Source organism: Bactrocera oleae, chromosome 3 (assembly GCF_042242935.1).
Source record: "Bactrocera oleae isolate idBacOlea1 chromosome 3, idBacOlea1, whole genome shotgun sequence".
In the NCBI taxonomy this organism is placed as follows: Eukaryota; Metazoa; Arthropoda; class Insecta; order Diptera; family Tephritidae; genus Bactrocera; species Bactrocera oleae.
In genome coordinates this window covers 92,237,809-92,263,947 of record NC_091537.1, presented here as the reverse complement: position 1 = coordinate 92,263,947, position 26,139 = coordinate 92,237,809, and the positions used below count along the sequence as shown (strand labels likewise).

Below are 26,139 nucleotides of genomic sequence, written 5' to 3'. Positions count from 1 at the left end.
AAAGTAAAGATCATCACACCTGTCAAGGGTATAATAGCTTGAGTACAGCCGAAGTTGACGTTTTTTCTTATTTTTGAATCAAATGTGTTTAAGCAGATGATGCGCACTGTGCTCGCACTGTATTGCACTTATATATCATAACTGCTTTTACTTTAACGGTACTAGTATCTGCGTCATGATGCAGCACTTTCGCTTGCCTCGCTGTTGCAGTTTATGGCGCTCGAGCATATTGAAAGGCATAAATCAGACCGCCAAAGTGCACAGAGCACAAACAAATGCACAGACAAATAGTCAAGCATATATAACGGTACATGTAAATAACAACAATAACAGTAAATACAGCACAGCGCACATTTATATTGGAATAAATTCTCATTCGCGTTCACTTTCATAGACACGGACGTACACATAAAACACCCACGCACATACACATACCCACACACATAGACACTCATATGCATAAGCCCATTTGCAATTACATTGGCATTTACATTTACATTTGCAATTTGCATGCGAGCAATAAATGAATGAACGAATTGCAATGGTTCTTGTTGCTTTTGTTATTGTTACTGTCGCCAAGGACTCAGTACTCAGGCGCGCTGTGTCATCGTCGCCGATATGCACTGATATGTGCTACTTGTCGTATACGTAATTTCCAGTCATTACCTCCAAAGTGCGGCGATAGCTGCCAACACACATGCAAACACACTTACATTGCCGCAGCGACGCACTGCTCCTCGCTTCACATCATATTTAGTGTTATTATTATTTATTGCTTTGTCTGCATTTAGCGTAGCATAATTTTGTGCGCACAAGCAGCATACAAGACGAGCTACGGCAACAACAGCCGTTAAAAGCAGCAGTGACGTCAGAACTTTCATATGTGCCGCACGCCCAGGCACCGCACTGGCGCTGCCACACTGTTGCAAGTAACCAATGCAATGAAATAATTTCGGTTACGGCGGCGGTAGACGACGCGCGAGCGGCAACGGAAGGAAATTGTAAACATTTCATAATTACAAAGCGGCGTAAGCAGAGGCGAGACGAGTTGCGTTTTTGCGAATTTCGTGGGAACTCAATGTGGAAATTTTGTCATTTGCAAAAAGTTCCACGAAATTGCAGCGACGCCGATGGCGGTGGAGTGTGACACGACGGCTGCAGTTACTCAGGAGAAATGCTTACTTTGCTTGTGAAAAGTTGAGCCGGAAGATGGTAATATTTTTTCGAAACTCAATTTTTTTGTTGGAAAGACGTGTTGTTTAGAAATTACTTGGTTTAACCCTGAAAAGTTGCTAATTGGTAATGCTAAGTATTTGAAGGAGTGACACAAAAGCGCAGGTTGCTACATGCATATACACTTCGAAAAGCAAAAGTTTTTGGAAATTCTAAAAATTTGCTAATTACAGCTTTAAGAGCGTTGATATTGTTTGAACTGTGATTTGATGGATAATTATATTACAGATCAGATATTAGATACCACCGAGTTACTGAGAACTGGAAGAAAACAATCATTCTAAGCGTATTCAAAGCTCAGCATCGGTTGGTATAGAAAAATATATTGATCTTCAATACGAAGAACCCTATTTCAAATAATCGATAATTCCATTTGAGGATACTATTTAAATCAGCTTCTGAAATTAAGGGAAATATATTTTTTGTAAATTTTTATAGTATTTTCCATTAAAAATAACGTTCAGATCGTTATGACATACGAGCGCTATTTTGTTGTTTACAGTAACTTAAAATATTCATCTCGGTCCGTAAATGGATTAAAACTCAAACATTTTCGCGCGATAATTTTTGACAACTTTTGGTGTGGATTAACTTAGGAATAGTGCCTCGATAAATTTAATGCAATTTTTGGCAATGAATCTCCGTTAAGGACTAGTGTCTGTCGATAGTATGATGAATTTAATCGGATCGTAGATCACTCCAAGGCGAATTTCGTGAAGATCGTCCAAAATCAATTGCTGTGCCAAAAACTATTGATGCTGGGCTCAGACTGATATTGCTAGTTCATCATGTGACCTATCGTTAGATTGAGATAACTATAGGCATTAGTGGGACCAAAATACATTCAATATTGCATGAGCATCTGGTTGTATGTTTCACAGCTTGTCAATTCCTTGAAAAAGAGCTTGTGGCGCTCGGTCGAGGGAAATGTTAAAAAATACGTTAGCGGCGTTTCGAAACCCGTCTATGACATCGTGATAGGTGATGAATCGTGGATTTATGCGTATGAACTCGAAACCAAACTGCAATCGACTGTATGGGTGTTTCAAGATAAGTCGAATCCAACAAAAGTCGTTCGCGCACGAAGCACTCCAAGCAAATAGTTGCTTGTCTTTTTCGAAAAACTAGACATATCATAACCATACCACTATAACAATACAGAACAGTAAATTCTGAGTGGTACACAACCATTTGTTTGCCAGTTGTCTTTCGAGAAATCAGGAAAACCAACCGTCGTAGACGGATCACTCTTCACCACGACTAGGCGAGCTCTCACACATCGACTAAAACAACTGCACTCTGCACTGAACACTCAAAAACTCGATTTGTACACACATCGATATTGACATCGTATAGTTATAATTGGCACCTAATTAAGAGCCCAACGTTTTCGACATCAGAAGAGGCGGTTGATGCGTTCAAAAGGCATGTTTCGAAGATACCTCAAGAGTGGTAAAAGTGCTTCGGGAATTGGTTCAAACACATACAAAAGTGTATAGAACTTAATGGAGAATATTTCGAAAAACAATACAACGATTTTTGATAATATAACCGATATGGTCCCACTATAAGATATAGCTTTCATACATACTGAAGCATCAAAATTAAGATAAAGATCTTTTTATACTTTGTGCTACAAGCATGCGGTATTATAGCTTTGGTGGAGCCGATGTTAATAGCTTCTTTAGTGGTTTAGTCTGTATATATTTCAATGTGGGCTCATCCATATTAGCCACAGAACTACGCTTCCAGATTCCAAATATCTTATTTTTTTCTACATTTGGTATATTTTTAATAAAAATTTAAAAAAAAACCGTTTTCGAACTTTGCGAACAGCAGAAAACACCTTACAAAAAACCCACATAGGCAAATGTTAGCAACTAACATACGAGGTTATACTTAGATTATAATGGGGGAATAAGTAAAAAATAAGCGTTTGGAAAACCTTAAAATTGATTTGTCATTGCAGGGTTATTGGAAAAATACTTTCTAATAACATTCAAACTCATTAAATATTAAACCACACATTAGACATTATTTTACTGTAATCTCGCTACACTGCTATAAAACAACAAATAATATATGTATATACATATTTACATATATACGCAAATGCATTTATACAGCAACGAGTTCATTAATTGAGTCTGCTTATCGCAAATAATGTTGCATATTAAAAGCAAACTACTAATTACGCGTCCATATAGAGGTGAGCATTATATTAATTTGAATAACAACACACATACATACAGAAATCCGAACAATTGTAAGCAACAACAATAATCAACAATCGGTATAAAGACTTTTCGCACGTTATACGTCCTTTATTCGCAAAAAATATGAGCACTATGCAAACATACATACATGTATGTATATACAACTATACAAATATATATGCATACAAAAAAAAAATAATAATAATAAGGTTATTTTTTGCCTATTTTCGTATTAATGTGTACTTTAATGCTTGCATTGGGTAAATAAGCGCACACATACAAACTACCATATACATAGGTATATACATATATATATACAATGTAAGTTTGCTTGTATGCAAATATATACAGTTATTGGCCCTTGGTAAAAATGTTATCTTAATTGTTATGATGTGTCAATGTGAAAAAAAACAACAATTGCCAACAAGTGTGCAATTGTTTCGAAAACTATTTTGCCGCAGTGAATAAATCAAATTAAAAATTCGTGAAATTTATTATCAACAAAATAACTGATAAAAGAGAATTATACGATGAAAAAAAATTAATTGAAAGTCAATGTTAATGACTTAATTGTGGTTTTGCGGTGTTTGCAACGTGAGCACTGCGCAAGATATATAATCTCTAAATGAGTACTTTACAAATATTTACTTTTTTCCAAGCTTTGTAAAAAAATTTCATCGAAAATGTCATAAATTAGCGGTGAAATTTCAAAGGAAAAAATAAAATTAAATAAATTCACGAATTAAAAAAAGCCAAATAACTCAAGTTTTTCAGAAATAATTGTGATTGACATAAAAAAGCATCAATGCCAAACAATCATATTAAATATATTTTTAATTTAGTTTTAGCTAACTTTTGGAGATTTGAATTTTTGCTTGCAAAAAAATAAGTTTTCCACATCATAATGCCACACCTAGTGTGATCGCCTAAAAAAAGGCGCCTCAAATTACATTTTTCATACACTCACCAAACTGAATGGTCATTGTACGGGGAAATATTATATATGCCAAATCAGCATAAAAAATTAAAGCAATCTGTTGATTTATTTTTGAGTTAAAATTGTAACCAATTTGAAAAATGTAGTTTTGAGGAAAACGTGTTTAAAGATAAACTGATTGAGTTGATTGAAATAAGCGGCTACACTTTAGAAGGCTGTAACAAGGGATGCAAATAATGCATTAAATAAATAATTGATATAACACTTAAATCACAAATACGGGATTTAAAAATAATAAAAAAATGTACCCCAAACAGGAAAAACCGGATTGAAAAATAATAAAGGTAAATTGCAAGCTTAAGCATATAATTAAGAATTTAAAAAATAATTTGTTTTAGAATTAACGTTTTTTCGAGTTCATTCAAATCAAAAAGTAATATTGTCAATTTCCAATTTTTAATCCCAAACATCTTGGAATAAAAAATTACAATTAAATTTTTAAATTATTTGAAATTTCAGTATATTATTATTAAAGGTATAGACTATCAAAATATAATTTAAAAATATGTCGAATTTAATATGCTTTAGTTGGATACAGAGCATATTCCCAGTATCTTCTAATTCAATATATCCAACAATTTATCATTAAAATTTCTTAAACTAAATTTGTAGGATCGACAGATTTTTTAGGGAAGTGTGTTATAATTCTGAAGTTCAGGCTTACTTTAATGAAAAACAATTTCATTTTAATTTTGAAGTCTCTCACTCTCTGCAGTAATATTTACGAAGAGCATGACTGCTATCATTCTCTAGATGTCAGATTTTAGTTGTCAAATAGTCAAATGAAAAATACATAAACAAAGGATACAGATATCAAACGGTTGGTAATTGGATGCTTATCAGATATTAACTGTCATGGACATGAAATTAAATTAACCGGTTGACAAATGGTTGACAGATGGCAGATGTCCAACAGTTGCCAAATGGATGACAGCTGTCAAATTGATGTCAGATGTTAGTTGTCATATGAAAAATAGATAGAAAATGGCAGTTGTCAAATGGATGTCAAATAAATGTTAGTTGGCTAATGTCAAACGTTTGTGAAATGGATGTCTGATGACAGCTGTCAAATTGATGTTAGATGTTAGTTGTCATATGAGAGATATATAGCAAATGCCAGTTGTCAAAAGGATGTCAAAGGGATATCTAATGAGTGTCAAACCAACGTCAAATGGATATTAGTTAGCAGCTACGTATGAATGTGTGTGAGATGTAAGTTGAAATCACCGGCTCGAAAGTTCCAGGTCCCAAATTCTCATGAGAAAGGTATGGTATAGCTTGATCATTACATTAAGCATTGAATTACCAATGGAACTGTGCCCAATATTTACTTTTATGCTCGCCCCGGATTGATTGCCGATTTGTGGGTCATATTATCTATTAGCCTTTTCCAATTCTAACCTACAGAAATCAAAATCTGGAAATAGGTATTCTACTAAACTAGGAATGCCGATTTCACATGAGAGACCATAAGCTAAGTGTTGTACATGCAACGATTTATAAATAAAATGAAATAAATTCCGAGAAAATTTTAATTACAAGAACCTCGGAAGCTTACTAAACTCGAAAACCCAGTATATACATATGTAAGTATGTACATCCAGTGTAAAAATGCATAGAAAACGAGACTAAATTAGATAAATGTTACGATATCTGAAATTTCCTTTATGCATTAACTACACACACACACACAGTATTCATTACATTGATTACCGCACGACTGCGAGTTATTTATGTCAGTGGTTATTAGCTGAAATTTCCGCATTTACTTGTATTTTTAGGCCAGACAAAACCGTATATAGCAGCCGGCTTTTCCACACGCTCTCACAGGTCTGGGGAATCACTCTCATTGATTGGCTGCATTGATAACTACAAATGCTCGTATGTTTGTAAGCCGTCATGCGTCATTTAAGTTGATATTGATATGCAAGCCGCACACGCTCACATCGACACCTTTGTGTGCATTACATATTAAGCCACCTTGGCTGGCTGGTGCATACGTCATAAGCCGGTTGACGCGCTCTCAAACACTCATGCTTACATGCACACATACATACATGCTGCAGGGAGCACACCCGCTCCAAGCTTGAGGAAGCAATGTCAAGCCGCTAATCTCGACTTGTTTTGAGTGCAAATATTTTGCGCTCTTCGCGCCGCAAATAAACACTGAGCCAGCTGAGTGGCAGATTAAGTTCTTAGAAGCTCACTCAGACCCGGTTTTGTTTACTAGATGCTCGCACTTGAAAGCCCCCGGGTGGCTAGAAGTCAATTTTGCCGGTTTTTCCATTGTTTCTGTTTACATTTGCTTGGCTGCGCCAATTAGTATGCATGCGCATAGTTTGGCTCACACACACACACTCATATGGTTGCATGTGAGCGGAGCAGCTGGGCGCTTGGCGTGATTACTGCTGTTTATTCGTCGTGTTGGCTTTTCGCGCACAGACATTGTATTTGTCATCATTTGTCATAAAAATCTGACTGTTGTTTGGCTAATTTAATTTATTTTTACTTTTGTTTTGTTTATTTTACTTCTGTGTGTTTTCGCCAGTTAACTGAGCTTAGCTCTAAGCGAAGACGCGCTTGGTTGGTCAGTTGCCGCGCAACACTTTTCGTTGAAGGTAGTCGAGCCACAGCGTACGGCTGCTGGAGTGTAGCGTATATTTACATACAAATCTATTTTAGAGGAAGCAAACAGACGATTTCATAAAAACTAAAATTTGTGTGACCTTATTGTGCGTTCAGCATAGTTTTTGCTATTGTTCGCTTTGTTAGTTGTCTATTTCATTTGACGCGTGTTTTGTGTTCAGTGACATGAAGCGATTGTTTTTGTTGGCCCTGTACGTGGCCGTGTTGAACTTGAGCGCATTGGTGCAAGCCGAGGGCCAGGGGTAAGTATATATAGAAAGTGTTAAATAGATAGTAGTAATATGATGAAATGGTATGATATATTGGTGCTCAAAGTGTCGTAAAATGGTTAGAATTTTATTTAAGTAAATTCGTAGGATAGTGATTCATTTTTAATAAAACTTCAATTTTTGTTTTTGATTTAAATAATCTTCAAATCTCAAAATCACTGAACGCCGAAAACAGCGATCAACAGTTTTTTCAGTTATATTAAGCCAAGTATAAAATAGTTGAAAAGTTGGGGCAACTTGCAAAGAAATGAGTAATTCAATAGTTGTAGTGGAGATCTGAAAAATTGTGCTTTCTATTCGGCACTTCCACACTGAACTACTTAATTTAGTTAGACCAAGCAGCTATGGAGTTAGCTATAGCCAACTCCTCAAGTGTCAACCGCAAGTGCTGAAGGATACTCTGTTAGTATTTCCATTCAGTAAATAAACTCCATTGCATTGATCCGGAAGTCTAACCCTCAGATTAATCCAAAGTTCATGGAAGTAGAAGAAACATACTTTTTTTTTGAGTCGTTTCTCTATGATTGATGATCTCAAAGGAATATCGTGCTGAATTTCTCACCAAAGCTACTTTGATCCACCAGCAAGCTTTTCGATTATTTTAAGGAAGCACATTGGAAAAGACTAAGCAGTGGAACTAGGTTATTCACTCACCTAAGCACATAGGTCATTAAAGCGCATCGGTTCATTGGTAAGCAAAAAGTATCCTTGCAGAGAATCACATAATGAAAGAGCATATTACTTGGACGTTATTTAACCGCTATCATATATTTGAGTTATATGGCAACTTCTTTTTACTGAACAAACATTATGCACCCTAACTAAAAGTTATAACGAAAATAATTTCGGCTGCACCTACGCTATTATACCCTACACAGATGCATTTCTTATAGCATAAAAGTGTATAAAAATATCATTATCTTGATTCTGTTTTGGTCGGTGTATATGACAGCTGCAAGATATAGTGACCCAATATCGGCGATGCCGACAAATGAGCAGCTTCTTAGGGGAAAACGAATGTATGCAAAATTTCAAGTCGATATCTCAAAAAGTGAAGGCCTAATTCGCGTTTATACACACAGACGTTCCGATGGACTGACCGAGGGAATGGCTAAATCAACTCTGCTCATGACGCTGATCATTTATATATATAATTTATAGGATATCTAACGTTTCCATCTGCGTGTGACAAACTCCATGGCAAACTTAATGGTTTCGGGGTATAATTTTCAATAGAACAGTTTTTCTTAAATTTTCGAACTCTCAAAGTATTACATTTCAACTAAGGCATAAATTATGAATTTTCTCATTATTAAAAAAAACTTTTTTGCTAATTAACTTTATACTTAGAACTCGTCGCTTGTTTTATAAATGTTCAAAAATAATTACCCATATACCTGATTCACCCAAGCACCGTTAAATAAACATGCAAAACATGTTACTTTGAAATCTTTTTTAAAAATAGAAAATAAAAGTGGCATAACTGTTAATGGCGGTTAATTGTGTTTTACAGTTTGTTTTTATCATTTTCAAGATTTATGTGAAGTATTATTTGCTTACCGATTTGCTCGCTGCTAGAGCTAAACTATTTCGGGGTATTCCCAAACATTATGAATAATTTATTTGTGTTTTCTGTATGCCGTTACGTTTCGCAATCGGCCATTGTGTGAAAAAGCATCGCTTATCGTCTTTATTAACTTGTTAATTTGGCGTTTTTTTTTTTTGGCTTTTTTCTTCAAAGTTTACACACCAGATCACTTAAATTCAAGGTTGGCTAATGCAGTTATGAGATATGCACATATGTATGTAAAATGTGCGAGACTATTAATATTCATATATTGTCATATATTTTATACATGATACCTTCAAAATTAACTTTCTATTGCCAACTAATGTTAAATAGTTTTTATGAATATTGAGTGTGATTTGCAAAAATGAAATATATCAAATATTATTTATTGGCTAATCTTAAATGCAACGTGAGAATAGAATTGTACGTAACAAACCTTACCGACATGTTAATGTCGTGTCGTATATAATTTATTTATTTTATTTGCTTATAATTTCAGTAGCTCAGATGATTTTAATTGCGAATTTCTACTTTTATTTTCAAACAAAATATTATTCCTGCAAAAAGTCGGCTTTCTTGCTTAATCTATAGAGAAAAAACAAGTATCATCATTTAGAACTTGTCGTTTGTTGAATATTAATTAATTAACGGTATACTTTTTCTGATATTTTTTTTGTTCTTTTGAATATTAACATCAGTATGCGACACGTGTTTTATATACTTCGTACAAGTTCTTTAATTAGGCTTAATGTATCTGCTACTTAAAAGCAATATAAAATAAATAATTACAGCAACAGATGCGAAATAAATTAATTAAATTGTGTCAATTAGTTTTATTGTGAGAAATTTAAAAATTTATTGCAATTGGTCATATAAAAAATGAATGTTAATATTTAAAGAAATCAGAAAAAATGTAAAATATTCAACTACCGGCAGCGTTGAGAAGGTAATAGACAAGTTTTTAAATTAGAACAGATTATCCATACTTTAATTACTTACTATTATATTATCGCGGCCTAGCTATTTTTGTTGAAACCCATCAGTCACCTTAATACTTTCCTAAGCTTTTATCATAGCGACTCAGCTCAGCAGCTAATATATAATTACCATGAGTGAAAAATTATATCTAAACAGTCCGTACTATCAGTACCATACATATTTAGTAAAATTAAACCTACACATCACGACCGTAACCACCTATCACACTGGTCTTTCTCGCGCTTTCTCTGCAAGAAGCCTGTCACTCTCCCACACTATGTTATATGCAAAGCAACCTTATTAACAAGCTCGACGAAGGAGTGCAGACTGAATCTTAATGATCGATTACATTAAGCTTCTTTATTCTACATACGACCTCGATTATTGCCAAAGTTCAGAGCCTCTACAAAATCCTTAAGACGCTGGCTGGCAGCACTTAGGGAAAGGACAAAGACACGTTGTTGGCCGGCGGGTTATCAACTAAGCAACGATATAGTGGCTTGGATGTAGTGAAAGGCAGACGAAGAAGCTTCAGACGTATCAGAAGATGTCTCCTATCTACTATGTAGGTACACAGTGAGGCCTGCATTTTTCCGAGTGTGGAACACAATGTACTCCTGAACACCATTTAAAGTGAAGCCATTAACACCTTCACCGACTCGCCCTCAGTGAATGGCTTACTAGGAGTTAAGCCACTACCCATAGCAGATGAAGAGCTCGAGTTGCCGCGAGCATCTAGAGTGATCCTTGCGCAACTTCGTTCTGGATTACAGCAGATTAAACTTCTAAGCTTATCCAGAATTGATCTCGACATACCATATATATATCCTGCCTGCAATGACTTTAAACACCTCTTTGCATGCAAAATGCATCACACTCACCTAAAAACCCTATGGCTTGACCCTATCGAAACAGCACGTCTCCTGGGCTTACCTTTAGATGACTTCGTTGACAACCAACCTAACCCTTACCACTCAAGCGGGAATTAAATAACATCGACAACAACAATCTCACGATGCTAAAATTACAGTTGTGCAGGTCTATTGTTAGAACACCTAATCAAATAATTTCTATAACTATCGGAGATAAATAGATAGCTTATTTGTAGGCATAAAGTTTACATTTGAAGATTACAGGAAGATTATAATAAGCATATAGCACAAAAATATGAATTCATGATCACACAGATTTCCTTTTATATTATATGTCAAAATTTAGCTTAATTAAATTCGGAAAACTTTAAGCTGAGCAGCAAAAGTTTCATTTGCTACAAAAACTTCGAAAACTCCTCTCAGCTGCACATCCAGAAAATCGGTTATTCGGGCTCTTCTTTTATATTTTAGGATTTTGGGATCATACCACAAAAGCATTCCTCATCTAATCTATGTCATTTTGTTTGATGAGATCTCAAATTGAGCTGATACATTTTAAGAAGAAAAATAAACAATTTTACATTGGATCCTGGTTCGTGTGAATCAACAAAATTTATTTTAATTATGTACAAACGTTCGTTGTTTCATGTACAGGTACAGGCAGAAACAAACAACTGCATCATTAATTAAGATTAAGCTGCAATTGTGTAGGGTAATCTCTAATTAAGTAGCTATAACAGTTGCTGATTGCCCCAGAGCGCATAATTTGAACTCGAGCTTATCGTATAAATATATTTTATAATATTTTATTTCATTACTTCAATAGCAAAGGTGACTATAATCTGAGGTTTTCGACATCTGGGTCAGCAAACAGAACAACAAGCTTTCTATATTTATATTTAAATCACTGTTTTAAGTATATTTAGTATTACATATATTAATTTATTTTATGTGATTTAAAAAGATTTCTCAATATTTTTTCCATTGCAGTCACTATTCCGTAATTGGACCCGGTACCCTGCATTCGAACAACAAATATACCGTTGGCGTGGCTGTCTATCAAAATACTGAACCAGTCACATTGAAGGTTGGCTTAGTTGGTCCAGATTTCGAAAAGACTGAGACGGTTGAATTGCAACCAGATGAAGCGAAAGAAGTAAAGTTCGATGTGCCCGCTTTGCCGAAGGCCAAATACAATCTTACGGCGGAGGGCATATCGGGTTTGATTTTTAAAAATACAACCGAACTAAATTACGACAATTTCGCGGCAATCACTAAAATACAAACCGATAAAGGCAAATATAAGCCTGGTGATAAGGTTAACTTCCGTGTGCTGTTTTTGGATGAGAACTTGAAACCTGGCGTAGCGGATAAGGACGCTGCCATTTGGTTTGAGGTAAGGACTTAAGGGAGAGAAGGTTTTAGGTTAGGTTTAGGTTTTTTGAAGAACCAAACCTTGGCAACGTTTGTCAAAGTAGATCTAAAAGTTATTTCATTTCAATTCATTTAACCTGTAGGATGGCAAGCGCAACATTGTTAAGGAATTTAAAAATTTCGAACTCAAAAACGGCGTATTTACGGGTGAATTTCAAATATCCGAGTTTGCGGTGCTCGGTGGTTGGCGTTTGATTGTTAAGAATGGCGGCTCCTACAATCAGGAGGTTTACTTTGATGTGGAGAAATATGTGCTACCCAAATACGAAGTGAAAATCGAGGCTACCGAAGCCGTTTCCGTACGTGATGGCGATGTCAATATAGTGGCGAAGGCCAAGTAAGTATCTCGCCCTCATTCCATTGATGTCTAAATTACAACTCACTCATATTTTTTTCAGCTACACATATGGCAAACCCGTGGAGGGAAAAGTAACCGCTGTTGTAGGTTATGGCGATCTCTACTCCTATTCGGACGATGCGAAGATCAAGAGCGCGCCTACACTCATTAAGAGCGCCGATATGGTGAACGGTAAAGCCAAGTTGCTTGTCAATGTTAAGGAATTCAAAGATCATTTGATGAGCGACTTGTATGCTACATCCATGCAAATTACCACAACGGTGGAGGAAGCATACACGGGCGTTAAGCTCAATGAGACCAAATATATAAGTGTATACCCTTATCGTTATGACATGAACTGTGTAACCTATGACACATGTTACACATACCACGCGGATAAAGAGTCTGAAGTGTTATTACATGTTAAATTTGTCGACGGCACTGTGTTAACGGATACAAAGAATCCAATTAAGCTGATCTACAAAGAATCGCTGTCACAACGACACTTCTGGCATGGAGCACGCAATCAGGAAGAGACGTCAACAACGGTGCGACCAATGATCGAAGGCAAAACGCATACATTCGAGAGTCACCTCAACGGCACTGGCTTTGCGAAATTCATCGTGAAGCTACCCAACTTGGATGAGATTGAGGATTATCAACATTACTACGAAATAACTGCAGAGTATATTGATGAGACGCGCAAGATATCGAACTCCTATCAATATCGCGAACCCAAAAATGTGGTGCCGCAACCAGAAGAGAAAGAACCAACCGAATGGTTTAAGTTACTCATCAATTATCCATCGACCAAATACTCGTAAGTATTGGCATGCCTTTGTTCGGCGTGAGAAACGATTTCACAACATCTATCATTATTTTTCTGAATTTGCCGATTACAGCATTAACTCCTCTGATATTGTAACAATAACTGTCAACTCGAGCGAACCCTTGCCATATCTCGTTTATGATGTCATTGGACGTGGTAATATTGTAGAACATCAACGAGTGGTTCTACCAGAGAATACCAAGATCTATAATATCACATTACCCTACAAATACATATATGCGCCCTTCGCAAGAGTTTTCGTTTACTATGTTGACGAACATGGTGAATTTCACCATGCGGAGACCTCGTTCCAAGCTGAAATGGAGCTACAAAATGCGGTAAGTACAATACAATATATGCCTTTAAGCGTGAAAAGTCTTCAAACTGACTCTTTATTCACTGTTACCGCTCAACAGATTGATATTACCACACCGAGTGAAGTAAAACCTGGCGAGACTGTACCACTGCATATTAAGACGGCACCACACTCGTTCGTCGGCCTCCTGGCTGTTGATCAGAGTGTCTTGCTACTCGCTGGTAATAACGACATCTCCGAAAATGAATTTAGATGGCGTGTTGGTAGCTATGACACTAGCACACCATGGCAAGGAGGCTACTCGCACTATCCCGGCGAATATACGGGCGTGGTGACACTCACTTCCGCAGATTACTTCTACAATTGGACCAAGCCCGTTCGTTGTGAGTTGAACGTTTAAAATAAATATAATTTGAAAACGAATAACAACTCCATTTTGCCTTCTTTTTAATTGATCCCTTAGCATATGCGACACCCTTCAGTGCTCGTGGTGATATACTGAAGAGCTTTAATAAAGTTAATGACGCTCCTGTAACTACCATTGCTCCAGAGGCTGGCGTCGGTGGTGCTATTGGTTTTGCTCAATCTGATTCCCCCGCAGCACCGCCAGCGCAACAACCAACAGTTCGAAAAGATTTTCGTGAAACTTGGCTATTCAAGGATTTCGAAGAGTAAGTTTCACACACTATGTAATCTTGAAATTAATCTTCAAATAAATCTGTTAATGTTGCCTCTCTCTCTACGCAGCACACAAGCAGAAGAGTTTGATTGGACTGATAAAATACCAGAAACCATTACATCATGGGTGCTCACAGCTTTTGCCGTAAATCCCGAAAAAGGTCTTGCAGTAATGAAGGACTCCAAAAACATAAAAACATTCCAGTCATTCTTCTTATCGCCGCGCCTTCCTTACTCTGTGAAACGAGGTATTTTTATTTAATGTTTTTGCAAACACTCCATATATAATATTAATGAAATTATGCACTCTTTAGGCGAGGTCGTCAACACACAGCTCTTGATTTTCAACTACTTGGATAAAGCTTTAGACGTTGCTGTCACACTTGATAACACCGACGGTGAATACGAGTTCACCGATGTCTCCAATGAGGTTATCAACGAAGCGAGCCGTGTGAAAAATGTACGCGTAGCCGCTCAATCTTCAGCTGGTGTTTCCTTCATGATACGTCCCAAAGTAATTGGCAATATATTATTGAAATATACCGCCGTCTCACCGATTGCCGGCGATGCCATACATAAAGCGCTAAAAGTTGTGCCTGAAGGTGTAACCGAGTATGCAAATCGTGCATACTTCGTAAATCTGAAAGATACGCCCGAGTTCAAGCAGTCTTTCGAACTGGAATTACCACAAGATCTGGTGCCCGACTCTGAGCATATAGAAGTCTCGGCTATAGGCGATATTTTGGGACCACTTTTGAATAATATGGATCATTTGGTGCGCCTACCAACCGGTTGTGCCGAGCAGACCACGTCGTCATTTGTGCCTAACTTCATTGTCTTGGAATATTTAAATGTAAGTGTAAAGGTTGAAGTCGGTAATATATTTTATTGACCATTCTTTCTTTGTGCAGCAAACGAATAAACTAACGCCAGCGTTAGTATCACAAATACAAAGTAATCTCCTCTCTGGTTATCAACACATTCTAAACTTCCGTTTAGATGACGGTTCATTCAGCTCTTTCGTTAGTTATCGACACACAGAATACCCCGTCAATGGCTCCACGTGGTTAACGGCATACATTGTGCGTTCGCTTAACCAAGCTAAAGAACATATAAAGGTCGACGAAAATGTGCTGAAAGAAGGATTGAAGTACTTAGTTAGCAAGCAAGCCGACAACGGAAGTTTCTTGGAGAGCAACGATTTCTTCTTCGGTTCTTACAGAAGACCTTTGACGCTTACTGCCAGCGTATTACTCACTCTGGTTGAGGCTGGGGTATATATTTGTAGCTTTTACATATGAACCTAAATATTTACAATGTTTTTCTTAACAGGAACTCGCTAAACCTTATGAAGCGGAGATCGAGAAGGGTTTCAAATATATTTTGGAGAATGTCGACAAAGAAGAAGATCTCCATGTTAAGGCAATAACTACATATGCGCTTAATAAGATCGGTAGTCCCACCGCAGCCACGCAACTAGAAGAACTCAAAACGCTGGCAAAGACTGAAGATGATCGTAAATGGTGGACGAACAAAAAGGAAAAACCAGACAAACTATGGTGGCGTTGGGCTTTCAGCAACGATGTAGAGATCACGTCTTATGTTTTGCTGACGCTGTTCGAAACTGGCAAAACGACGGTGGATGAAGTTTTACCCGTTATACGTTGGTTGGTGGCGCAGCGTAACAGCTATGGTGGCTTCTCCTCCACACAAGATACAGTACTGGGGCTACGTGCTTTGATCAAGTTCGCCGACTTTGCGGACTATGAAGCAGCCAATATGGACTTGGATGTGAGCAGCAAGGGCGATAGGGAAAAGAGAGAAACTATTCACATGACACAAGAAAACGGTTTGCTGACCCAAACTGTTGAGGTAGGCAAATAGTAGACGCAATAGAAAAAATCATAAGTGCCAATTTTTCCTATTTGCTATATAGCTCCCACAGAAAACAATATCCGTGGACTTGAGCGCTAAGGGCACCGGTGCTGCTTTGGTACAAATTGCCTATCAATACAATGTATTCGAGAAGGAAAAGCTGCCAGCTTTCAAGATCGACACAGTCATCAATAAAGAGGCGCCTGCTTTTAAGTTGGATATGGAAGTGTGTGCACAATATATTGGCGAAGGAGAGGCTTCAAATATGGCGCTCTTAGAGGTATCACTACCCTCCGGTTTTGTTATAGATGAAGAGAGCTTCAGCCAAATTGAGGCCGTTAACCGTGTGAGGGTAAGTTTATCAAACCTATTCGCACAATTTGTGAACTGAATAATTAATTTTATATTGACTATTCACAACAGCAAGTAGAGAGCAAACGAGAGGGCACTTTAGTTGTAGTATACTTTGAGAGCCTGGCCAAGAATGAAGCATCATGTGTGCCGATTGAGGCGCTAAAACAACATGCTGTCGCGAACCAAAAACCAAGTCCAGTTGTTTTATATGACTACTACGACACAACGCAGAAAGTCACTGACTACTACACCTTGTCTTCGAAAGTTTGTGATATTTGCGAGGATGATGAGGAGTGCAAGAAAGCGTGCGCGGCTCTTGCCTAAATTAATTGTATTGTACATATTATATATAACGGTGTTTTGATAATTTCCAAAATTTTATTATTAATAAAAAATATAAATAATTTAAAAAAGTAAATCTATATTTTCCTAACATGGTTTTTGATTTGATGTTTGGTTTTAGAAAATACTTAGATTCGATTAGGTGTAAAATTTAAGCCACTAGTTTTATACAGCAATTTAAGGTTTACTGGCTGCTTTTATGTAGCTGAACCAAAGGCGACGTTTTAAGCTTCTTTACGAAAACCATTAGTTGGCGAACAACTATAATTTTGACCAGTATACTTAAAATATTGTTTTCTTGTGAGCAATGAATATTGCAAGACTTGATCTTAGGCCAGACTTCAGACTGTTAAAGCGGTAGTTTTGCTAATACAGTTGACAAAGTATTTCCGATGCAAATTGAAGACTCAAAAGGCGAAGTCTATCAGTTTCATCTAAGGTCTTTAAGAGCTATCACCGTGTTAACAATCGACTATGACTTGTTATGAACTTAAGAAACACTTATGGCCAATTAACATCGAACTTTTGCTTCGTTTTGCGTCAGACATTTGTTTTGACAAAAAAATCCGATCTACGTTTTTGTATGAGTACGTGCACATCAAAAGTTTTCGACGCGACGCCACACAAAATGTTGGGCAACTCTCATCTTTTTACGCTTTGCCAAGCAACAGTCGCCATTTTTACTAGAGAGAAACACTGAGAGCAACGCGTTCACTGTAGCATACACTTTGTTTGCTTCGCTTCGTTATGTCAGTATGAACTGTCAAGTAAAGCGAGGAAGGTTGTATGTGAAGGGGCCTTTAGCCCCTCTAGCAATCCACTCATTAGTAAACAACTATAATTCAATTTGTTTACATTGTCTATTCTTATCAGTTTACATTGAATCTAGTCGGAGCAGCGCAACAAAAGAGCGAGAGCAGTTAAACATTGTTGATTAAAAGCAGAACAATGCAACTAGAATTTCTTTAAAACGGCTTTGCTTGAGACAAACTCAAGAGAAATTTTGCTTAAGAACAAATCGTTGCTCCAACAACAAGCATCTAGCGAGTCAACAATGACCGCTGCTTTCTTTGGGCATTTTGCAATCGCGTTTAGTCACAGACGAGCTGTGTTTTGGTGCGTTTTGCTGCACGCATTGATCGGAAACTAAGAATTTCCAGTGTTTAAAAACTGCTTAAGTTTTTTTTGAATTGAGCAGCAGGTGTTTGTTTGTGTAAATTTTCCGGTTTTGTGCGATTTTTATATATCTGCACCGCCATTGTAATGCGGCGACGCTTAGGGCTTCTAATATTAGCCATCTTGCAAATCGTCTGCACGGCAAACGCAATTGGGTAAGTGAAGTGTTCTCAGCGTTTTGTTTGATTTATAAGTTGATTGTGCAATTATTGATAAACTACAATATATACAAACAAAGAAAAAATTGTGATAAAGAAAAGTTCCTTTAAATTATCTTAAAGCTCTCTGGAAGATGTAATTTCAGTCTCGAAGCAACAAATATTGTTTTCACAGTTCATTGACCTCGGTTACTTTAAGTAAGATTAAGCTTTTTAGTCCTTACAAAAGTCAGATTCCAAAGTGACTCACTGAGATAGTTCTATTTCTGTAAGAAACCAAAATCTAAGCCAATAAATTGTATTACAAACAGTTTCTGAGGCTCTTATATCGAATTTATAGAGTCTCTCAAACTCCAAAATAAAGAGAGAGTGCATAAAATTGATTCTGAAATCGTAAGGAAGTAAAGCGAAGATGGAATCTGGTAAGCCTCAATCCCACAAATGCTGAGCTGATTCTGATTTTTGTGTTCCATGTTATTGGATACTACAAGTTCTAATTTCTTTTGGCCGGTTGAGGAAGCCCACCTTTTTTTTTAATTTTCAGAACCACTAATTAAATTAACTAAATATTAAAGTGTGTATATGCACCTATAAACCAACAGGAAACTCGCATCAGTAATTTGCTCAAGCGCAACTAATCTATTAAAAAATTATATATAAACATACCTATTCTCTACACCAATCAATTCATTGACCTGCCGATATTTTGATTCTTTCCTCTTCTTTTTGCAATCAAAAACAAATAAAACACTCATTTCTCTCACTCAATCAACCACTCATTCACCTTACACATACTCTCTCAATGTGATCTCACTCTTTTACAGCCACTACACAGTAGTCGCACCGGGTACAATACATACGAACGGCAAATACAATGTTGCAGTCGCTCTGCATCAAGCCACCGAGGCGGCAAGAGTGAGAATCTCTCTCCTAGGTCCACAATATAACGACTCTAAAACCGTTGAGCTGCAACCGTACGAAGTGAAGAATATCGCCTTCAGTGTGCCGGTTTTGCGTGATGGCGACTACAATATCACCGCTGAGGGCTTGAGTGGTCTGATCTTCAAGAACTCCACCAAGCTCAACCACAATGTCTTTCAGACACATGTAAAGATACAAACCGATAAAGGAAAGTATAAACCAGGCGATGTCGTCAACTTTCGCGTACTTTTTATGGATGAAAATTTGAAACCAAGTGGTCCTTCGGCAAGTAGTGTTATTTGGTTTGAGGCAAGTGTCATAGAATTGTCAAATGTTTAATTATTTTAAATGATATCTTTTCACTTTAGGATGGTAAGCGCAATCGCATTAAAGAATATAAAAACTTTACGGTCACCAAGGGTGTCTACACGGGTAAATTCCAAATATCTGAATTTCCCGTTCACGGTAGGTGGCGCTTGGCTGTAGATAACGGTGGTTGGCGTAGAACCATTGTCAGCTTCGACGTACAGAAATATGTATTACCCAAATATAAGGTCAGCGTTGATGCCACTTCCAAAGTGTCGGCGAAGGATGGCGATATGCAGGTGGTCGTCAGAGCCAAGTGAGTATATGGTAGATATATCTATATAGTTTCAGTTTAGTTTAGCGCTTCGGATTTTTATTGGTCATACCTTCGCTTTATTCTACACGAATATTAATCACCCAACAAAAAAATGCTTGAATATTTTCTAAAGCACAGTTGTTGTTTATTTATTGCAATCTCCTATATATTTCATTTGCCTACTTTTCGCAACGTACCTCCAGCTATACCTACGGCAAACCGGTTAACGGAAAGGTCACATTGATTATGAAGCTGCAGTCTTTTTACTATTCACACGAAACCAACAACAATTCAACAGAGCCACCACAGCAAATAATAAGTTCGGCTGATATGGTAAATGGTAAAGTGAAGTTCGACCTCAACGTTGGGCAATACAAAGACAGCTTCCTTAGCTTCAGGACCGCACCGCTTGACATAACAGCGACGGTGGAGGAGAATTTTACCGGTGTCAAAATTAACGGTACAACCGGAGCAACACTCTATCGGGACCGTTATTTTATAAGTTGTCAAGTGTTTAAAAATTGTAACTGGTTTATAGCAGATGAAGAAACGGAAATGACATTCCGTGTCTTGAGCTACGATGATGCAATATTAAGAGATATCAATGCTCCCGTGCGTTTACGTTTTACCGAATCGCTAAGTAAAAACTACTATAAGGATGAAAATAAAACCGAACCCAAAATAAATAACCAAGTTTTCGAGTTTGAAGGCGTATTGGATATCAATAGCACAGCGGTGTTTAAAGTAAAGTTGCCGGCTCTAGAAAAGTATGATGGCTACACCCATTTCTATAAAATAAAAGCATTTTACAAGGATGAGGTGCATGATGTAATGAACATATATCAAAAGGAGCCGCCAAAAGTTACGGACGACGTAAAGGCAGTTGAGCCTACAACGCCGAAGTCGTTCTTTAAGGCACAGCTGGAGTATCCAAAGGGACGTTCTACGTAAGTAATAAATATATAAAACGAAGCTAAGATTTTTATGTTACGATTTTTGTTGCGTCATTGCAGTTTTAACGCGGATGAAGAAATTATCCTGACTCTGAACTCCAGTGCGCCCCTAACGTATTTTGACTACAATATCGTGGGTCGTGGAAATATTTTGGTTAGCGAACGCGTTTTCGTGCCTAATAAAGCCAATAGCTACGATTTAACATTGACGCCTAATTTCATGTGGATGCCTTACGCCCGATTCTACGGCTACTTTATTGATGAACTTGGTGAATTTCACTATGCCGAGACGAGTTTACAAATTAAGACGGAAATGCAAAATGAGGTTCGATTACTATGCACGAATTTTAGCTATCTTTTAATTATTACTTAATCATTACTATTTTCTTTCACTCTTCCACTTACTATCGACGTCTCAATTTCTTGCTGTTCCACTTCTTAGTTAGAGATTACTGCCCCAGCTAAGGTGAAACCCGGCACAGATGTCGCTCTGCGCATCAAAACCACTCCACATTCCTTCGTTGGTCTACTCGCTATTGATCAAAGCGTACTCCTTTTGGGTCGTAACAATGATATTTCCCAAAATGATTTTAACTGGCGTCTAAGCTCCTATACAACCTATACACCTTGGCAGGGTGGTTACTCGCGCTACCCGGGTGGACAAAGTGGTGTCATAACAATGACTAATGGCAACTATTTCTACAACTTCACAGCGCCACACACATCAGCAGGTAACTGTAAACTTTCACAGCCTATGTTGAAACTTTAAAATGACTTTTATTAAATCCGTAGTTGACAACCGTTTCGAAGACCTGACGGCTCTACGCGTACCAGAGGGTGCTGTGTCACTCGCTGCAAAGCCCGTCGGGGGAGTAATGGCAGCAAGCCAGGAAGTTGTGGTGCGCACAGATTTTGCAGAAACGTGGATTTTTACGGATATTGAAGAGTAAGTTTGCGCGTTTGGATTCCTGATTTACACCAATATTTTGAGTTTTGTCTTTAAAGCACGCAAACGGAGGAAATCACTTGGACCAAGAAAATCCCAGACACTATCACTTCTTGGGTGGTCTCAGGTTTCGCCCTTCATCCAGAAAAAGGACTTGGTGTTACAAAGCACAGCACTGATATTGTCACATTTCAGCCGTTCTTTATATCAGTGAGGTTGCCCTATTCGGTCAAGCGAGGTGAGTTAACGTTACCTCAAGCCATTTTTCGTGACTGTATTTTTCCCGAAAGTTCATATTTAGTTATAAATAAAGAATATCGGATTTTGAAAATTATAGTTATTACGAGTGTTTGAATTATGGGCTTTGTATGTCCCAACCAAAAAAGTTCTGTTAAGCTCAAAATGTTTAATCTAATACTTGTATTCCTTATAGGCGAGATCATCAATGTGCCGGCTTTAGTTTTCAACTATCTGGACAAAGCATTGGATGTCGAAATCACACTCGACAATATCGATGGCGAATATGAGTTCACCGAAATCTCCAACGAGATTTCTAGCGAAGCGAAACGAGTAAAACTTGTTCACATACCCGCACAGTCCTCAGCTGGAGTCGCATTCATGCTACGTCCCAAAATCATAGGCAATATAATGTTGAAGTACACTGCTGTCTCACCCCTCGCTGGTGATGCAGTACACAAAATGCTGAGAGTAGTACCCGAGGGCGTGACGGAGTATGCAAATCGCGCATTCCTTGTGAATCTCAAGGAAGCGCCGGAACAACGACAGAACTTCGATTTAGTGCTGCCACCTGACGTAGTGCCTAATTCGGAACATATAGAAGTGTCTGTGATCGGTGATTTACTGGGACCACTTTTGAATAATCTCGAACACTTATTGCGCATGCCAACCGGCTGTGCCGAGCAGACCATGTCGACATTGATACCCAATTATTTGGTTTTGAAATACCTTAAGGTAAGTAATGCTTTTAATTTAAGAGGAGTTTTTACTATAATTTTTCTATCTCCTCTCAGAACATCAACAAGCTTACGCCAGAATTGGAAGTGAAGATACTTCAAAATATGGAAATGGGTTATCAACGCATGCTCGGCTTTCGTCTTAATGATGGCTCGTTTGTCACATTCCGCGCTAAGGACAGAAATGAGAACGGTTCCGTCTGGCTTACCGCATATGTGGCGCGTTCGTTACATCAGCTCCAAGAGTTTATAAAAGTAGACGATGCTATACTCGAAAAGAGCTTGCAATATCTAATTAGGAGACAAGCAGAAAATGGCAGTTTTGTGGACACAAACAACGTACTCTTCGGAGCAGAACGTCAGCAAGACGTGACATTGACAGCACACGTTTTACTGACGCTCATAGAAAATAAGGTATGGCCTCTATTACAAAAAAAAAAAATATTATTTGTAAACTAAACTGCTTCTAATGCATAGCAACTCACCAAGGAATATCAAGCCAATGTCGACAAAGCCTTCGATTTTATTTTGGCGAACACCGATAAGTCTGCCAGTATATTCGCTAAGGCTTTGACCGCATACGCCTTACAGTTAGCTAAACATCCATCAGCTAGTAAGCAACTTGAAATACTAAAATCAGCTGCGAAGACTGCTGACGATCGCATGTGGTGGTCGGCTTCGGAACATCGTTCGCAGCATTGGTGGCGTTGGATACCTAATGGAGACGTTGAGACCACTTCCTATGCGCTTCTAACGTTACTTGATGGAGACCTTGTCGGCGTTGATGATTTATTGTCAATTGTAAAATGGTTGGTAGCCCATCGGAATAGCTATGGTGGGTTCATATCCACCCAAGACACTGTTGTCGGCCTACAAGCTTTAATTCGTTTCGCCGAAAAAGCACAATATGAGCCTGGTGTAATGGATGTTCAGGTGCTTGCTAAAGGCGGGATTGAACGCTCGGAGATTATAAAAGTTGACGAAAACAATGGACTGCTCTTACAAACGGTGGAGGTAAGTAATATTACTTAAGAATCAAAGTTTCATGTGGAAAATATATAAAAAGTCGAGATCATGGCACGAATTCACAATTTTACAATTCGTTCTCCACAGCTTCCACACAAAACGCTCTCAGTGGATTTCATTGCGAAGGGCAAAGGCGCTGCTTTAGTGCAAATCGCCTACCAGTATAATGTGCTCGAGAAGGACCCTCAACCAAGTTTTGAAATAAAAACCATAATCAATAAGAACACGCCAGTCTTAAAATTAGAAATGGATGCCTGCATTGAATATACCGGTGAGGGCGATGCTTCGAATATGGCGATTTTAGAAGTGACACTACCTTCCGGTTATGTGGCCGATACGGACGCTTTCAAACATATCGAAGCCGTGCCAAGAGTCAGGGTAATAGCTGTCCTTAAAAACAAACCGATTTTTTATAAATAAAAACTAAAAATTACTTGCAGCAAGTGGAGACTCAGAAATCGGACACTCTGATTAACATCTACTTCGAGAGTCTGCCAAAGAGCGAAATTCAATGTGTGCCCATCGAAGCACTGCGCCAGTTTGCTGTTGCTCGTCAGAAACCCGCTTCAATTGTGCTCTATGATTATTATGATACTTTGAAACGGGCAACGGTATATTACGAAGTCGTCTCTAAGTTGTGCGATATTTGTGAGGACGATGAAGAATGCAAGAAGGCATGTCAGTGAAGGCAGTGAGCTTTTGTGAGAATAATAATAATGCTACAAGAGAATACATTATATACATTTACTAAACTATAATAAAATGACAAAACAGCGATGTAATTATTACTTTTTGGGTTAAAAATTTATCTGCTATTTGAAGGTATCCAATCTTAGAAAGTATCTGTTTTCCGTTTTCGGGAACAGTTAAAATGTTTTGAGCTACACAAGTAAACGAGCGGTATAAAACCTGCGGTTTGGAACGTGAGTGCATAAAAAGCTTGCATGGTGCAAGTTTTCGGTCCCTTGAATGGGTCTTAGAAGGATTTGAGTGATATCAGGGCTTCATAACATATCTTATGGATCGACTCATAAGATAGAAATAAATTGAGGCATGCACCGCGACCTAACGTGCTTTGTGCCCTACCCTCTATCACAACTAATCACATAGGCCCAGCACACTGATAAATTCCAGTACCTGCTGGGTGTTATTGAGGCGGCATAATCCCTATTAGATTTATAGATCTAAAGGTCTTTAACCTGTGCCCACAGACTGATGTGTAGTTTAGCATCAGAAGTTCGAGAGTTTTCGGCTCCTGCGATATGGAACCGGTAGTAAACGCAATAGGCAATACCCATGTTTACTGGGTGCTTTTTGAGCCTACAGTGTGCAGTGTAAAATGCAAAAAATAGCCGGATTTTGTCCTTTGAGAGGTAGAGTTTACTTGTAAAGCCAGAGAGGTTGGCGTATACCTGTAAGTTGTAGCCAATAATATTTCCTGCCTACTGTCTCCTCCTTGTGGAACAACTTCTTTATGGTATGGAAGTAACAACAAGACAGGATTCCGGTTGTTCCATACTGGAGGTAGCTGCAGAGCGGGAAAGCTCGTCAGCCAGTTAATTTTCGGCTACACCGTTATGACCAGGCACCCAGATAAGGTGCACTTGGTAGCGAACTGATAGGCTATTCGGCCATTTTATACACTCCTGCAGCAATAGCGATTTAATCTCGTAAGCTGAGATAGCCATAAGTGCCGCTTGACTATCGCTAAGTATGGCAATACTTTATTTGCGATAGTTGCGTTATAGGTTTATCTAGGTTTGATAAGTTTGATATGCGGTCCTGCGACACCTGCAACAATGCCTTCCGACGTTTTCCAGCCGTCAGCGTGTCCCTTAATAGTGATGTCCCTTTACAATAACTCAAGGGTGGAGTTACTCTACTCAGCCTTATTGCCTTGGGGAACTCTAAGCTTCCTTGTGAAGTTTATGCTTTTATTAATGCTGTCTCTCGGGAGAAGAGCCAGTAGTTTTACATCACATAAGAAACATTTGTTGATATAGACTCATGCCGAACTCCTCGAAGTTGTGGAAAATGTAAACCGAGTAGATGTCGCAGAAAAGAGTTGCTTGCCAGTAAAACAATTAATTTTCGTACAAGTTTTTTTCTATTAATGCTTTCGGGATTCCCAAACGGATTATCCGCTCTATGAAAAGTGCTTTGGTAATCGCGGAAAAAACTTAAGAAGTAACGGGCAGTAGAGTCTACGGAAAAATTTAGTGAAGAGCTTACCTAACCCTTCAAACAATGTTCACTTAAAAAGTAGTAGTAGATTTTCATCAATTTCTTTAGCAACGAGAATAAATCACCTGCTGGCAGCAATAAATTCCTTAAAGTTTCACAGCAGGCCATAATTCTGTAATAATAATGTACCATAATTAAAATTGGCTACCTGCTGCTTCATTATCTTCACAAAT

At 37.9% G+C, this 26,139-nt stretch overlaps 3 protein-coding genes across 3 annotated transcripts in view; 2 read left to right on the top strand and 1 right to left on the bottom strand.

The window, feature by feature from the left end:
* DIP-epsilon (Dpr-interacting protein epsilon) overlaps positions 1 to 26,139 on the bottom strand; it is a 190,659-nt gene that overhangs the window by 118,696 nt on the left and 45,824 nt on the right. The window lies entirely within an intron of this gene.
* Positions 7,028 to 17,022, top strand: Tep4 (Thioester-containing protein 4). Its single transcript, XM_036360032.2, has 13 exons — positions 7,028 to 7,334; positions 11,772 to 12,177; positions 12,299 to 12,552; positions 12,614 to 13,372; positions 13,455 to 13,719; positions 13,798 to 14,080; positions 14,161 to 14,368; positions 14,445 to 14,623; positions 14,690 to 15,228; positions 15,287 to 15,649; positions 15,708 to 16,247; positions 16,312 to 16,602; positions 16,674 to 17,022. Exons 1-13 carry the CDS (start codon positions 7,258 to 7,260, stop codon positions 16,926 to 16,928), a joined length of 4,419 nt encoding a protein of 1,472 aa, XP_036215925.2. The 5' UTR covers positions 7,028 to 7,257; the 3' UTR covers positions 16,929 to 17,022.
* Positions 18,033 to 24,504, top strand: LOC106625120 (CD109 antigen). Its single transcript, XM_036360033.2, has 13 exons — positions 18,033 to 18,277; positions 19,105 to 19,510; positions 19,570 to 19,823; positions 20,027 to 20,770; positions 20,837 to 21,101; positions 21,219 to 21,507; positions 21,569 to 21,722; positions 21,782 to 21,960; positions 22,156 to 22,694; positions 22,754 to 23,110; positions 23,174 to 23,710; positions 23,810 to 24,100; positions 24,163 to 24,504. Exons 1-13 carry the CDS (start codon positions 18,210 to 18,212, stop codon positions 24,406 to 24,408), a joined length of 4,329 nt encoding a protein of 1,442 aa, XP_036215926.2. The 5' UTR covers positions 18,033 to 18,209; the 3' UTR covers positions 24,409 to 24,504.

Excerpts from the sequence above, each read along its gene's own strand:
- Tep4 (XM_036360032.2), top strand. The coding sequence starts at position 7,258 with ATGAAGCGATTGTTTTTGTTGGCCCTGTACGTGGCCGTGTTGAACTTG. Across the intron at positions 12,178-12,298 it reads ACGCTGCCATTTGGTTTGAG|GATGGCAAGCGCAACATTGT; the intron begins GTAAGGACTTAA and ends TTTAACCTGTAG. Across the intron at positions 14,081-14,160 it reads TTGGACCAAGCCCGTTCGTT|CATATGCGACACCCTTCAGT; the intron begins GTGAGTTGAACG and ends TTGATCCCTTAG.
- LOC106625120 (XM_036360033.2), top strand. The coding sequence starts at position 18,210 with ATGCGGCGACGCTTAGGGCTTCTAATATTAGCCATCTTGCAAATCGTC. Across the intron at positions 19,824-20,026 it reads CAGGTGGTCGTCAGAGCCAA|CTATACCTACGGCAAACCGG; the intron begins GTGAGTATATGG and ends ACGTACCTCCAG. Across the intron at positions 21,961-22,155 it reads GCCCTATTCGGTCAAGCGAG|GCGAGATCATCAATGTGCCG; the intron begins GTGAGTTAACGT and ends TATTCCTTATAG.